Source organism: Hemiscyllium ocellatum, chromosome 2 (genome assembly GCF_020745735.1).
Source record: "Hemiscyllium ocellatum isolate sHemOce1 chromosome 2, sHemOce1.pat.X.cur, whole genome shotgun sequence".
Taxonomy (NCBI): domain Eukaryota; kingdom Metazoa; phylum Chordata; class Chondrichthyes; order Orectolobiformes; family Hemiscylliidae; genus Hemiscyllium; species Hemiscyllium ocellatum.
Genome location: NC_083402.1, coordinates 151,907,173 through 151,922,301, shown reverse-complemented (window position 1 = coordinate 151,922,301; position 15,129 = coordinate 151,907,173). Strand labels below are relative to the sequence as shown.

At 44.0% G+C, this 15,129-nt stretch overlaps 1 protein-coding gene across 1 annotated transcript in view; it reads right to left on the bottom strand.

The window, feature by feature from the left end:
• LOC132829652 (long-chain fatty acid transport protein 6-like) overlaps positions 1 to 15,129 on the bottom strand; it is a 76,450-nt gene that overhangs the window by 6,240 nt on the left and 55,081 nt on the right. The window contains exons 6-7 of the mRNA XM_060846991.1: positions 10,846 to 10,936; positions 268 to 466 (exon numbers count right to left, since the gene is read on the bottom strand). Of these exons, the coding sequence (XP_060702974.1) occupies positions 268 to 466; positions 10,846 to 10,936 (290 nt within the window). The remainder of the gene's footprint in view (positions 1 to 267; positions 467 to 10,845; positions 10,937 to 15,129) is intronic.

Here is a 15,129-nt window from a genome sequence, read left to right as displayed (position 1 = left end):
ATGCATGATTAGTTTTGATCTCCATAAAGTGTCAAATATCGATTCTATTTGAAGTGAAATTAACAAGCTTCATCTCAACAAGGTCCAAACCCGATAAGAACAGAAACTAAAGTAAAATCACAAATTCAACCTAAATCGACAACCTGAAGATTTCAAAAGAAAATTAGAAACTTCTGTTTGGCTACAAATGTTGAACTTAAGTGAATCACATTTTTCATCCTCAGTGGAGTAAAAGATCGAAAGCAGCTAAATATTTGATTTGTTTACCTAAAGGTATCTCCAATCCGATCACGGAAGTAAATGTAGCCATCCTGGCTCTCAGACATGAGGTCCCCTGTGTTGAAATACAGATCCCCCTTTTTAAATACATCTTCCAACAGCTTCTGCTGTGAAAACTTCTTGTTTCCAGCATAACCACTGAATGGATTCCATTTAGTCACTGGAGAAATGAGGAGTCCAGTCTCACCTAACATAGCAGGAAAATAGATTGATCATATTAGTTTGCAATAATATGGCCAAAATATGACTAAAGTGGGAAATGTAATGCCAGCAGCGCATTCAATCTAAACTCTTCCTGTCTTTAGTAGCCACGCACTAAATAAGAAAGGAAGAATCTGATTGAAGATTTGTAGCTCGGGTATCCGTTGTTGTAGTTCTTGTAGAACTACAACAAGAAAGGAAGAACTTGCATTTGTATAGAGCCTTTATCAATGTCAAGATGCTCCAAGTTCTTTGCATCCAATAAAATCTTTTTTGTTGTAATTGCTGTTGTAATATAAAAAACACATAGCAGTCAATTGTTACACAGCAATGGTCCACAAAAGGAAATAGAAAAGACAGCCCATTCATATCAAATTTAAAAATAATCTCCAAGCCTCTGAGTTTAACTTTTCTATTACCAAGCATAATAATGGGAATTTACAATCTGCAAGGATTCTACCCAAACCTTTAAGATTATATGAGATCCTGTAGCCATAAGGATAATGACTTTGCATTTGATAAAACAACATATAAGGTAACTAATTCTCATGAACAAACCTGCGTTGTGGAATAGTATAGTATAGAAACTGAGCACAGACTTAGTGAAATTATTCCATGTTGTTTACAAAGTACAGGTTACCTCCACAGGTAAATAATCCAGCATCTGGCCAGTGATCTGCAACTGGGAGTTTAAATTCCAGTGAACAAGACAGTGGGGGAGTTTAAATTCAATTATTTAAATAAATCTGGAACAAAAAAAGCTAGTATCAATTATGATTTCAATAAACTTCAATCTCAGATTGTCACGAGATTGTCTGGTTTGGTCAGGTCCTTCAGATCAAAGGAAGGAATTGTGGGCTTGCCTTAGCCATTCCAGCCTATTCAGATCCATCAGAGATAGCAGCACAGGCTGAAGGACTTTGGGCATTTTTAACATTCTTTACCCTGGATAAAGTGTCATGGCATCCAGTGGAACATGGGCAAAGAAACCTTGCAAGATGACTGTCAGCACACTCCCTCATGAATTATACTCCTCCACATCGAACGTAGAGATTGTATTGTGGGTGGGAACTTACACCTCCATCACTAAGAATGGCGGAGTGGCCTCATTATAGACGGAGCTGGCTGAGTCTAGACAAAGCTCAACCTTTAGCAGCTGATGAGTGAACTAGCGAACGGGAGATAAAACCGGAAGGAACTGCAGATGCTGCAAATAATAGACAAAAATAGAAACTGCTGAAAAAACTCAGCAGGTCTGGCAGCAGCTGTGTACAGAAATCAGAATTAATGTTTCAGGTCCAGTGACCCTTCCTCAGAATCTCAGTTCAGCAGGAAGGGTCACTCAATCCAAAACGATAACTCTGATTTCTCTCCACAGACGCTGCCAGACCTGCTGAGCTTTTTCAGCAATTTCTAATTTTGCCTAGTGAGACGGAAAAACCTACTTGTCCTTATGTCAATTAATGTAGCTGTAAGAAATGTGTCTGTTCAGAATAGTGTTGGTAGCGGTGACCACTGTACAGTCCTTGACGGGTTAAAGGCCCATTTTGTACGGAGAACATTCCTCATTCTGTCCTATTGTTCTGTCACTGAGTTAAAGGGACAGATTCTCAACCAATCTAATTGCTTGAAACTGGATATCCACAACGTGCTGCAGGTCACCAACTCCTGCTGAAATACTTCCACCACTTCCTCCAGATAGACCCAAATCCTGCCATGTTAATTAATGAGTGGTGGTGGACAATTAACAAGCAGATGAGTAAGTAAAGCAAAACATAGCAAATGCTGGTGGGTGGCACGGTGGCACAGTGGCACAATGGTTAGCACTGCTGCCTCACAGCGCCAGAGAACCGGGTTCAGTTCCCGCCTCAGGCAGCTGACTGTGGAGTTTGCACATTCTTCCCCGTGTCTGTGTGGGTTTCCTCCGGGTGCTCCGGTTTCCTCCCACAGTCCAGAAAATGTGCAGGTCAGGTGAATCGGTCATGCTAAATTACCGGTAGTGTTAGGTGAAGGGGTAAACGTAGGGGAATGGGTTGCTCTTCGGCAGGTCGGCGTGGACTTGTTGGGCCAAAGGGCCTGTTTCCACACTGCAAGTAATCTAATCTAATCTGAAATTAGAACAGAAAGTGCTAGAGAAACTGAGCAGATCTGGCAACAACTGAGGAGAGAGAAACAGAATTCATGTTTTGGATCCAATGATGCTTCTTTGGAACTGGAGCAGCGAAATTCTGGCAGCTGGTATCTCAGTGAACGCAACAGGAGCAGACTCTGTGAACACCCCCATCCTCAACAATGGCAAAGCTTAACAGAAACATGACAGACAAGGCTGATGCAACCATCTTCAGCCGGAAATCTAAGTAAGTGATTCGTTTCAACCTCATGAAGTCCGCAACACCACAGCATCGAGTGTACCAATTCGCTTCACTCCACCTGGATAACACTGACTACACCAGACACAGCCAAAGGCCCTGCCAATGTTCACTACAAAGTTCGCCAAGAACTCATACTTCAGGCTAGCCAAGTTTCTGGTCAAATATAGCTATAATAATGGCATTTACCTAGACTGCAACTGAACATAATTCTTCTGCTGTTGCTGATGGCCCACAGTGTCTCGTGTATGCCCGGTTTTGAAATGAGATTCTGAGACACTGATTCTGCACACAACACAATGCAGGGCATCCTTAAAGTGAAGACAGAACTTTGTCTGCATAAGGGCTATGATCTCCTAACAATGGTCATTCCTACCAATACAGACTTGGACAGCTTCATCTCTGACAGAGTGCCACATCAAGTAGATGATTCTCTCTTGTTGGTTCCCTTACTATTTGCTGCAGAGCCAGTCTAGTAGCTGCTCTTTGTGATTTTTATAAATGACTTGGATGAGGAAGTGGAAGGGTGGGTTCGTAAGTTTGCCAATGACACGAAAGTTGGTGGAGTTATGGATAGTGTGGAGTTCTGTTGTAGGTTGCTACAGGACATTTACAGGAAGCCAAGCTGGCCTGAAAAATGGCAGCTGAAGTTCAACCTGGAAAAGTATGAAGTGATTCATTTTGGAAGGTTGACTTTGAATGCAGATTACAGGGTTAAAGGCAGGATTCTTGGCAGTGTGAAGGGACAGAGGGATCTTGGGGTCCACATCCATAGAGACATCAAAGTTGCCACCCAAGATGATGAGGTTGTTAAGAAGGCGTACAGTGTGTTGGCTTTTATTAGCAGGGGTATTGATTTTAAGAGCCGCAAGGTTATGCTGTAGCTCTATAGAGCCCTGGTTAGCCACATTTGGAGTATTGTGTTCAGTTCTGGTTGCCTCATTATAGGAAGGATGTGGAAGCTTTAGAGAGGGTGCAGAGGAGATTTATCAAGATGCTGCCTGTATTGGAGGGCATGTCTTATGAAGAAAGGTTGAGGGAGCTGCGGCTTTTCTCACTGGAGAGAAGAAGGATGAGTGGTGACTTGATCGAGGTGTACAAGATAATGAGAGGCACAGTTGGAGTGGATAGCCAGATTCCTTTTCCCAGGGTGGAAACGGCTATCACATTGGGGCATGGCAGATGCAGTTCAATGTGGATAAAGGTGTGATTATCCACTTAGGTGGCAAGAACAGAAAGCCAGATTACTATCTAAATGGAGTCAAGTTAGGTAAAGGGGAAGTACAATGAGATCTAGGTGTTCTTATACATCAGTCAATGAAAGCAAGCATGCAGGTACCGCAGGCAGTGAAGAAAGCTAATGGCATGCTGGCCTTCATAACAAGAGGAATTGAGTACAGGAGCAAAGAGGCCCTCCTGCATCTGGACAGAGCCCCTTGTGATTAGATTCCCTACAATGTGGGTACAGGCCCTTCGGCCCAACAAGTCCACACCAACCGTCCAAAGAGCAACCCGCAGACCCATTCCCCTACCTTTACCCTTGACTAATGCACCTAACACTATGGGCATTTTAGCATAGCCAATTCACCTGACCTGCACATCTTTGGGCTGTGGGAGGAAACCAGAGCACCCAGAGGAAACCCACACAGACACGGGGAGAATATACAAACTCCACACAGACAGCTGCCCAAGGCGGGAATTGAACTGGGGTCCCTGGTGCAGTGAGGCAGCAGTACTAACCACTGAGCCACCGTGCTGCTCTGAGTATTGTGTGCAGTTTTGGTTTCCAAATTTGAGGAAGGACATTCTGGCTATTGAGGGAGTGCAGTGTAGGTTCACGAGATCAATTCCCGGAATGACGGGACTGTCATATGGTGAAAGATTGGAGCGACTGGGCTTGTATACCCTTGAGTTTAGAATGATGAGAAGGGATCTGACTGAGATGTATAAGATTATTAAAGGATTGACACTCTGGAGGCAGGAAACATGTTTCCGCTGATGGGTGAGTCCAGAACCAGAGGACACAGCTTAAAAATAAAGGGTTAGGCCATTTAGAATAGAATTGAGGAGAAACTTCTTCACCCAGAGAGTGGTGTGTGTGTGGAATGCTCTGCCCCAGAAGGCTGTGGAGGCCAAACCTCTGGATACTTTCAAGAAAGAGTTGGATAGAGCTCGTAAGGATAGTGGAATCAAGGGTTATGGGGATAAGGCAGGAACAGGATACTGATTGAGGATGATCAGCCATGATCATAATGAATGTTGGTGCTGGCTTGAAGGGCCGAATGGGCTACTGTCTATTGTCTATAATTTTAAGGTGATTGGAAGAAAGTTTGGGGGATGTCAGAGGTAGGTTCTTTACACAGAGAGTGCCAGCAGTGATAGTGGAATCAAATACATTCGGGACATTTAAGTGATTCTTAGATAGGATAATAGTAAAATGAAAGATATGTGGGTTAGTTTGATTTTAGAGTAGGATATAAGGTCAGCACAAATTGAGGGCCGAAGGGCCTGGACTGTGCTGTACTGTTTTTTGTTGTATGTTCTATTTCCTGGATGTGCCACCATCCCTGGTCACCAATGACCTCGTGAAACGGAGACCCACATGACTGCTGGGAGGTTCAGCACACTTAACATACCAATGCATTGGCTGTAGTGCACCGCCTTTGGAGGTTTGCACAGTGCATATCATTTTTAAAGGGAATGTTGCCAGTGGCTCTGTCCTTCTGATGGGAGAGGACCATCTTCAGGAATAGTGGTGGTGATGGTGGTGTCTGGAACATTGTCTGTAAGCTATCGCTCTGTGAGAATGACTATTTTGGCCTATCCGAGGCACAACTTCTCTTAATTTTGACACAAATTCCCAGATGTTAGGAAGGAGGAGTTTGCAGTGTCTGTAGGACTGGGGCTGCCACTGTATCTTTGTTGATGCCAGGACTCTGTCTACTGCATTCCTTTCGGCTTTGCGGTATTGGAATGGAGTGGCTAGCCAGGCCATCCTGGGGGCTGTCAAAAGTAACCACATTTGTCAATCTGGAGTTACACAAAGTGCAGACAAGGATAGCAGAGCCCCTTCCCCAAACAAGCTTAGAGAATTAAGTGTGCGTTTTATGACAATTAATAATAGTTACACAGTCAACATGAGGTTAGCTTTTTAATTTCATTTTTGCAGTGATCAAATTTGATCAAATCCATCCTGCACTCAGAATGTTATGAGGCTAGTGACAGTACGGCAGCACCTCCATCCCTCCCATATTACAGATTCCGGGATTTAGATGTTTCAGTAAGAACAGAGAAGATGTAAAAGAGATGGGGAGGGGTGTGGTGCATTGTTAATCAAGGGTGATACTACAGCAGCTGACAGAATGTTTGAGGGCTCATCCACTGAGGTAGTTTGGGCTGAGGTTAGAAACAGGAAAGGAGAGGTCACCCTGTTGGGAGTTTTCCATTGGCCTCTGAATAGTTCCAGGGATGTAGAGGAAAGGAAAGCAAAGATAATTCTTGACAGGAGCGAGAGTAACAGGGTAGTTGTTATGGGGGACTTTAACTTCCCCAATGTTGACTGGAAATACTATAATTTAAGTAGTTTAGATGGGTCAGTTTTTGTTCAATGTGCAGTAGGGTTTCCTGACACAGTATGTAGACAGTCCAACAAGGGGCGATGCCATATTGGATTTGGTACTGGGGAATGAACCCGGCCAGGTGTTAGATTTGGAGGTAGGTGAGCACTTTGGTGATGGTGACCATAATTCGGTTATGTTTACAATAGCAATGGGCAGAAATAGGTATATACAACAGGGAAAGATGTATAACTGGGGGAAAGGCAATTATGATGCGATTAGGCAAGATTTAGGATGCCTAGGATGGGGAAGAAAACTGTAGGGGATGGACACACTTGAAATGTGGAGTTTATTCAAGGAACAGCTACTGCGGGTCATTGATAAGTATATATCAATGAGGTAGCTGTAGAGAGAGGGAGCCATAGTTTACTAAAGAAGTTGAAGCTCTTGTTAAGAGGAAGAGGAAGGCTTATGTGAGGATGAGGCGTGAAGGCTCAGTTAGGGGGCTTGAGAGTTATACATTAGACAGAAATAATCTAAAGAGAGCGCTAAGAAGAGCCAGGAGGGGACATAAGAAGTTGTTGGTGAATAGGATCAAGGAAAACCCTAAGGCCTTCTATAGGTATATCAGGAATAAAAGAATGACTAGAGTAAGATTAGGGTCAATCAAAGACAGTAGTGTGTGTGGAATCTGAGGACATTGGGGAAGCGCTTAATGAATACTTTTCGTCAGTATTCACATTGGAAAAGGGAATGTTCGTGAGAATACGGAGATACAGGCTACTAGATTAGATGGGATTGCAGTTGACAAAGAGGAGGTTTGAGCAATTTTGGAACATCTGAAAATAGATAAAACCCTGGGACTGGATGGGATTTATCCTCGGATTCTAGGAAGCCAGGGAGGAGATTGCAGAGCCTTTGGCTTTGATCTTTATATCATCATTGTTGGCAGGAGTGGGTCCAAAAGACTGGATGATAGCAAACATTGTTCCCTTGTTTAAGGAGGGGAGTCAGGACAACCTTGGTAATTATAGATCAGGGAGCCTAATTTCGGTTGTGGGTAAAGTGTTGGAAAAGGTTATAAGAGATAGGATTTATAATCATCTGGAAAGGAACAATTTGATTAGGGATGGTCAACACAGTTTTGTGAAGGGTAGGTCGTGCCTCACTAACCTTATTGAGTTCTTTGAGAAGGTGACCAAACAGGTGGATGAGGGTAAAGTGGTTGATGTGGTGTATATGGACTACAGGAAGGCATTTGATAAGGTTCCACATGGTAGGCTATTGCACAAAATACGGAGTTTCGGGATTGAAGGTGATTTAGCAGTTTGGATCGGAAATTGGCTAGCTGAAAGAAGACAGAGGGTGGTGGTTGATAGGAAATGTTCTTCCTGGAGCTCAGTTACCAGTGGTGTGCCACAAGGATCTGTTTTGGATCCACTGCTGTTTGTCATTTTTATAAATGATCTGGATGGGGGCGGAGAAGGATGGATTAGTAAATTTGCAGATGACATTAAGGTAGGCAGAGTTGTGGATAATGCCGAAGGATGTTGTAGATTATCAAGAGACATAGATAAGATGCAGAGCTGGGCTGAGAAGTGGCAATTGGAGTTTAATGTGGAAAAGGATGAGGTAGAAGTAACAGGAATGCAGAATACTGGGCTAATGGTAAAATTCTTGGCAGTGCAGATGAAGAGATCTCGATGTCCAGGTGCATAAATCCCTGAAAGTTGGCACCCAGGTTGATAGAGTTGTTAAGAAGACATACGGTGTGTTGGCGTTTATTGGGAGAGGGATTGAGTTTCAGAGCCACAAGGTCATGCTGCAGCTGTACAAAACTCTGGTAAAGCCGCACCTGGAGTATTGCGTACAGTTCTGGTCACCTCATTATAGGAAGGATGTGGAAGCTTTGGAAAGGGTTCAGAGGAGATTTAATAGGATGTTACCTGATATGGAAGGGAAGGTCTTAAAGGAAAGGCTGAGGGAACTAAGGCTGTTTTCGTTGGAGAGAAGAAGGTTGAGAGGTGATAATCAGAGGGTTAGATAGGATGGATAGTGAGAGCCTTTTTCCTCAGATGGTGAAGGCTAACACGAGGGGACATCGCTTTAAATTGAGGGGTGATAGATATAGGACAGATATCAGGGGTAGTTTCTTTACTCAGAGAGTAGTAAGGGCGTGGAACGGCCTGCCTACAACAGAAGTAGACTCACCGATATTAAGGGCATTTAAATGGACAATGGACACACATATGGATAATAATGGAATGGTGTAGATTGGATGCCCATCAGATTAATTTCACTTGTTGGCGCATCATTGAGGGCCGAAGGGCCTGTACTGCACTGTAATGTTCTATGTTCTATAGCTGTAAGCAAGGTGACTGAACCTTGAATTCACTTTGCTCTCTTAAAGGCTTCACTTGTTTTCCCTGTAGACACTGCTTGCATATCTTGTCATTCTATCAGCTGTTTGAGTGCGTGATAAGGGAGTCCTGAGGAAGGACTGATTAGAGATACTCAGCGTGGGAAATCATGTCTCACAAACTTGATTGAGTTTTTTGAGGAAGTAACAAAGAGGATTCATGAGGGCAGAGCAGTAGATGTGATCGATATGGACCTCAGTAAGGCATTCAACAAGGTTCCTCAGGGGAGACTGGTTAGCAAGGTTAGATCTCATGGAATACAGGGAGAACGAGCCATTTGGTTACAGAACTGGCTCAAAGGTAGAAGACAGAGGGTGGTGGTGGAGGGTTGTTTTTCAGACTGGAGGCCTGTGACCAGTGGAGTGCCATAAGGATTGGTGCTGGGTCCTCTACATTTTGTCATTTACATATATGATTTGGATGTGAACATAGGAGGTCTAGCTAGTATAAAAGTAGAGGTGTAGTGGACAGTGAAGAAGGTTACCTCAGAGTACAATAGTATCTTGATCAGATGGGCCAATGGGCTGAGAAGTGGCAGATGGAGTTTAATTTAGATAAATGTGAGGTGCTGCATTTTGGGAAAGCAAATCTTAGCAGGACTTATACACTTAATGGTAAGGTCCTGGGGTGTGTTGGTGAGCATAGAGACCTTGGAGCGCAGGTTCATAGCTCCTTGAAAGTAGAGTCGCAGGTAGATAGGATAGTGAAGAAGGCATTTGGTATGCTTTCCTTTATTGGTCAGAGTATTGAGTACAGGAGTTGGGAGGTCATGTTGCGGCTGTACAGGACATTGGTTAGGCCACTGTTGGAATATTGCGTGTAATTCTGGTCACCTTCCTATCGGAAAGATATTGTGAAACTTGAAAGGGTTTGGAAAAGATTTACAAGGATGTTGCCAGGGTTGGAGGATTTGAGCTACAGGGAGAGGCTGAACAGGCTGGGGCTGTTTTCCCTGGAGCGTCGGAGGCTGAGGGGGCGACCTTATAGAGGTTTACAAAATTATGAGGGACATGGGTAGGGTAAACACAAAGTCTTTTCCCTGGGGTGGGAGAGTCTAGAACTAGAGGGCATAGGTTTAGGGGGAGAGAGGAAAGATATAAAAGGGACCTAAAGGGCAACTTTTTCACGCAGAGGATGGTGCAATATGGGCTCAGCATGAGCTGCCACAGGAAGTGGTGGAGGCTGGTACAATTGCAACATTTAAAAGGCATTTGGATGGGTATATGAATAGTATCAAGACTGTGTTGCTGGAAAAGCACAGCAGGTCAGGCAGCATCCGAAGAGCAGGAGAATCGACATTTCAGGTATAAGCCCTTTATCAGGAAAGGCTTATGCCCGAAATGTCAATTCTCCTGCTCCTTGGATGCTGCCTGACATGCTGTGCTTTTCCAGCACCACAGTCTTGACTCTGATCTCCAGTATTTGCGGTCCTCACTTTCTCCGGTATATGAATAGGAAGGGTTTAGAGGGATATGGGCTAAATGCTGGCAAATTGGGGTAGATTAGGTTAGGATATCTGGTCAGCATGAACGAGTTGGACTGAAGGGTCTGTTTCCATGCTATATGTCTGTATGCTTGAATCAGATGTATTCTGTGGAAAGTGGAGTGATGTTGGGGTATAGTACACCGCACAAAGAAATCTTTTATTATTGACCTCCCTGTATAACTGGACTGTTCGTGTATGTGCACCACATGGACTGAAATGGTTCAAATTGATTTATATTTAAGATGAGCACTACATGCTGGCAGTGCCCATATCCTATGTATGAAGAAAAAAGCTCCTGGCAAAGCGCAGTTACAAAGCCTTTCCAGTTTTAAATGCATTTGTACTTCACATTTTGTTAGGTTACATCTCTGCAGAGAACTTGGGACATTCTTCTCATTAATAGTACTGAATAATTTCACAGAAGCACAGACTTTATGAGATGCAGATGGATGCTATTTAGCACTGTGTGTCTGCACTGACAGGTAATTGTTATCATTTTCTTCCTAAAAAGGGAGAATTCTCTTTAAACATACCTTTGCCAACCTTTTCACATCGCCCTTGTTCATTTCTTATGGGTGTTTCCTTCTGAGCATCATACTTCACCAGTTTATATGACAGAAATGCCTGAACAATAAAACAATGAGGAAAGAGTTATTTTCATTTTAATTATGAATGCATGTTAAGGCAGTGGCACCCTGAAAATGTCATTGAATGTCACTAGGAATCCAAGATCTGCACCCATTTTCAAATCCCATCACGATCGCTATTGGAATTAAAATGTAATTAACCATTCTAGATTTGAAAACTCAGTAATAGTGACCATGAAACTATTAAGCTTCTGCAACAGGATGAGAGTGAGGGGGAGGCAGCAACTTCAGAAACACAGCAAGAGTGACTGGAGGGAGGTGCAAAAGCAAATGGGTCATTAAAATGAACTGGCAGCTGACATAAACGGAGATCCTAAAGTCTTCCAAAAACACATTGATCATAAAAGGGCGAGTAAAGGAGAAGGGCTGATTAGGGCCCAAAAAGGGATTTACACTTGGAGGCAAAAAGGCAGGACTATGGTGTTAAACATATACATTACAATGTCATAACCTAGAAGGCAGATGGTGCCCAGGCCACAAGGAATAAAGAAACATTTGAAATTGATAATGATGAGATGAAAGGTCAATATTTAGAGTTGTTAAAATACTGGGACAGGATGAGATGTGCCCAAGGGTACTGAAAGAAGTTACAGAAGAAAGTTTAGCAGCCAGCGCCACAATAATCTTTCAATCTTCCCTGGGTTCAGGAGGGGTACCAAGGAACTGGAGAATTGCCAACATTATGCCTTTGTTCAAAAGAGTTGAAAAGTTAAGCCCAGCAATTATAATCCAGTCCAGTAACTTTGATGTTGTGGGCAGAATTGATTACTGATAAGCATAAAGTAAGACCTGAACAGAATTCAGGCGAGGTAGACAGGCTGGCAGAACATACCAAGCCAGGCAGCATCAGGAGGTGGAGAAGTTGACGTTTCAGATGTAACCCTTCTTCAGGGCTGGGCGTGGGTGTAAGGGGAGCTGCAGATAAAAGGGGGTAGTGGGGGCAGGGTGGTAAGGTGGGGATAGAGGGAGACAGGGTGAGGGTACAACCTGCTTGGTTGATGGGAGGGATAATTCCGGTAGGTGGCTGAGAGGAATGGAGGGAGGGGGTAGGACTGGGAAGGGAGTCAGGGGATGGGAAGGGAAGTTATTTGAAATTGGAGACCTCAATGTTGAGTCCTCTGGGTTTGTAGGCTGCCCCCACCACCAAGGACATCTACCCTCCCCACCCCTCTCTGCCTTCTGTAAGGACCGTTCTCTTTGACAATCCTTGGTTTGAGCCACTTTCCCACCAACCCCCTGCCCTGAACCCCCGGGTACCTTCCCCTGCAAGCGGAAAAGATGCAAAACCTGCTAGTACACCAACTCCCTCACCTCCATCCAGGGCCCCAAACAGTCCTTCCAGGTGAGACAGATGTTCACCTGCCTCTCTTCCAACCTAGTTTACTGCATCAGGTGCTCCCAATGTGGTCTTCTCTACATCGGGGAGACCAAACGTAAACTTGGGTTCACCGAGCATCGCAGCTGGGTCTGTAGGGGCCATCTGGACCTCCCAATCACCGTCCATTTCAATTCCCCTCCCCACTCCCTTTCTAACATGACCATCCTTGGTCTCCATTGCCACAACGAATCAGACTGCAAATTGAAGGAACAACACGAGCAGCAATTAGCTCAGTGGTTAGTACTGCACCAGGGACCCAGGTTCGATTCCACCCTCAGGCAACTGTCTGTGTGGAGTTTGCACGTTCTCCCCATGTCTGCATGGGTTTCCTCTGGGTGCTCCAGTTTCCTTCCACAATCCAAAGATATGCAGATCGGATGAATTGGCCATGCTAAATTGCCCACAGTGCTCAGGGATGTGTAGATTAGGTGCATTAGTTAGAAGTAAATATAGGGTTGGGGAATGGGTCTGGGTGGGTTACTGTTCGGAGGGTCGGTGTGGACTTGTTGGGCTGTAGGGCCTGTTTCCATACTGTAGGGATTCTAGTTCTAAAAAATATCTCATCTTCCACTTGGGCAGCCTACAGCCCGGAGGACTCAACACTGAATTCTCCAAATTCAAATAACCTCCTTTCCCATCCCCTGGATCCCTTCCCCGCCCCTCCGACTCCCTTCCATTCCTGTCAGCCACCAACCGGATTCATTCCTCCCATCAACCAATCAGGTCGTAACCTCTACCTGCCTCCACCTATCCTCACCTCACCACCGTGCACACCCACCCCCTTTATCTACAACTTTCCCACAGTCCTGAAGAAGGATTAGACATGAAACATTGACTTCTCCATCTCCTGATGGTGCCTGGTCTGTCTCCTACTTGTCTGCCTTGGATTCCAGCATCTGCAGGTTTTTTGTCTCTAACTGATTTCAGGCAATGGCCGATAAGTGACAAGCCCCATTTAAGAGCCAGACAATGACTGTCCCCAGCAAGAGAGAATACAGCTGTCTCCTCTCGATATCCAGCAGCATTATCAGCCCCTGTCTGTATCCTCAAAATAGTCTGGAAGATTTCTATAGGAATATAACCAGATCAACCATATACATACATCAGCATTATTTGAATATAAACATATAATTCTTTTAAAAGGTAACAAGTAGGATAGACCAGGGAAACCCAGTGGATGTGGTCTATCGAGACTTCCAAAAGGCCTTTGATAAGGTGCCTCACGGGAGGCTGCTGAGCAAGGTGAGGGCCCATGGTGTTTGAGGTGAGCTTGAGGACTGGCTGTCTGACAGAAGGCAGAGAGTTGGGATAAAAGGTTCTTTTTCAGAATGGCAGTTGGTGACAGATATGGTCCCACAGGGTTCAGTGTTTGGGTCGCAGCTGTTCGCATTATATATTAATGATCTGGATGAAGGGACTGAGGGCATTCTGGGAAGTTCGCCAATGATACGAAGCTAGGTGGACAGGCAGGTGGTACTGAGGAGGTTGGGAGGCTGCAGAAAGATTTAGACAGTTTAGGAGAGTGGTCCAGGAAGTGGCTGATGAAATTCAACATGAGCAAATGTACTTTGGAAAAAAGAATACAGGCATGGATATTTTTAAAACAGTGAGAAAATACATAAAGCCAAAGTACAAAGGGATCTTGGAGTGCTAGTCCAGGATTTTCTAAAGGTTGACTTGCAGGTTGAGTCCATGGTTAAGAAAGCAAATGTAATTAGATTAGACTAGATTAGACTTACAGTGTTGTCATTTATCTCAAGAGGGTTGGAATATAAAAGCAGCGATGTGTTACTGAGACTTTATAAAGCTCTGGTTAGGCCCCATTTGGAGTACTGTGTCCAGTTTTGGTCCCCACACCTCAGGAAGGACATACTGGCACTGGAGCGTGTCCAGCGGAGATTCACACGGATGATCCCTGGAATGGTAGGTCTAACATACGATGAACAGCTGAGGATCCTGGGCTTGTATTCATCTGAGTTTAGAAGGTTGAGGGGAGATCTAATAGAAACTTATAAGATAATGCATGGCTTAGAAAGAGTGGACACTGGGAAGTTGTTTCCATTAGGTGAGGAGACTTGGAGACATGGGCACAGCCTTAAAATTAGAGGGAGTCAATTTAGAATAGAAATGAGGAGACGTTTCTTCAGCCAGAGAGTGGTGGGCCGGTGGAATTCACTGCCACGGGGCACAGTGGAGGCCGGGACGTTAAATGTCTTCAAGGCAGAGATTGGTAACTTCTTGATTAAAGGCTACAGGGAGAGTGTGGGTAAGTAGAATTGAAATGCCCATCAGCCATGATTAAATGGCTGAGTGGACTTGATGGGCCACAAGTCCTTACTTCCACTCATATGCCTTCTGGTCAAACAAAAATATATAAACACATAAATATATAAACATACAAACATAATATAAATGTTTAAATACATAAATATATAGACATACAAATATATAAATATAAACATATAATCATATAAATATACAATATATTATTATACAAATATATAATATCAATACAGTGGCTACAATTCTTTAGAGAGAAACTAACCCCCTAATTTTCAACATTTGCATCATCCACATAATACATGACAGGGGTCTGATTGAATATGACCCACTTGCTTGGATGGGCGTGGCTCAAACAACATTCAACAACATCCCGAATAAGGCAAAGCACATAAAGAGCAGCTCAATCTCCACCTAAAACATTCAATCCCCCCCAACACTGGAGCACTGTGTCAACAGTGTAAGACATTGACAAGATACACAGTAGTAACTCACTATAGCACCTCCAGCAG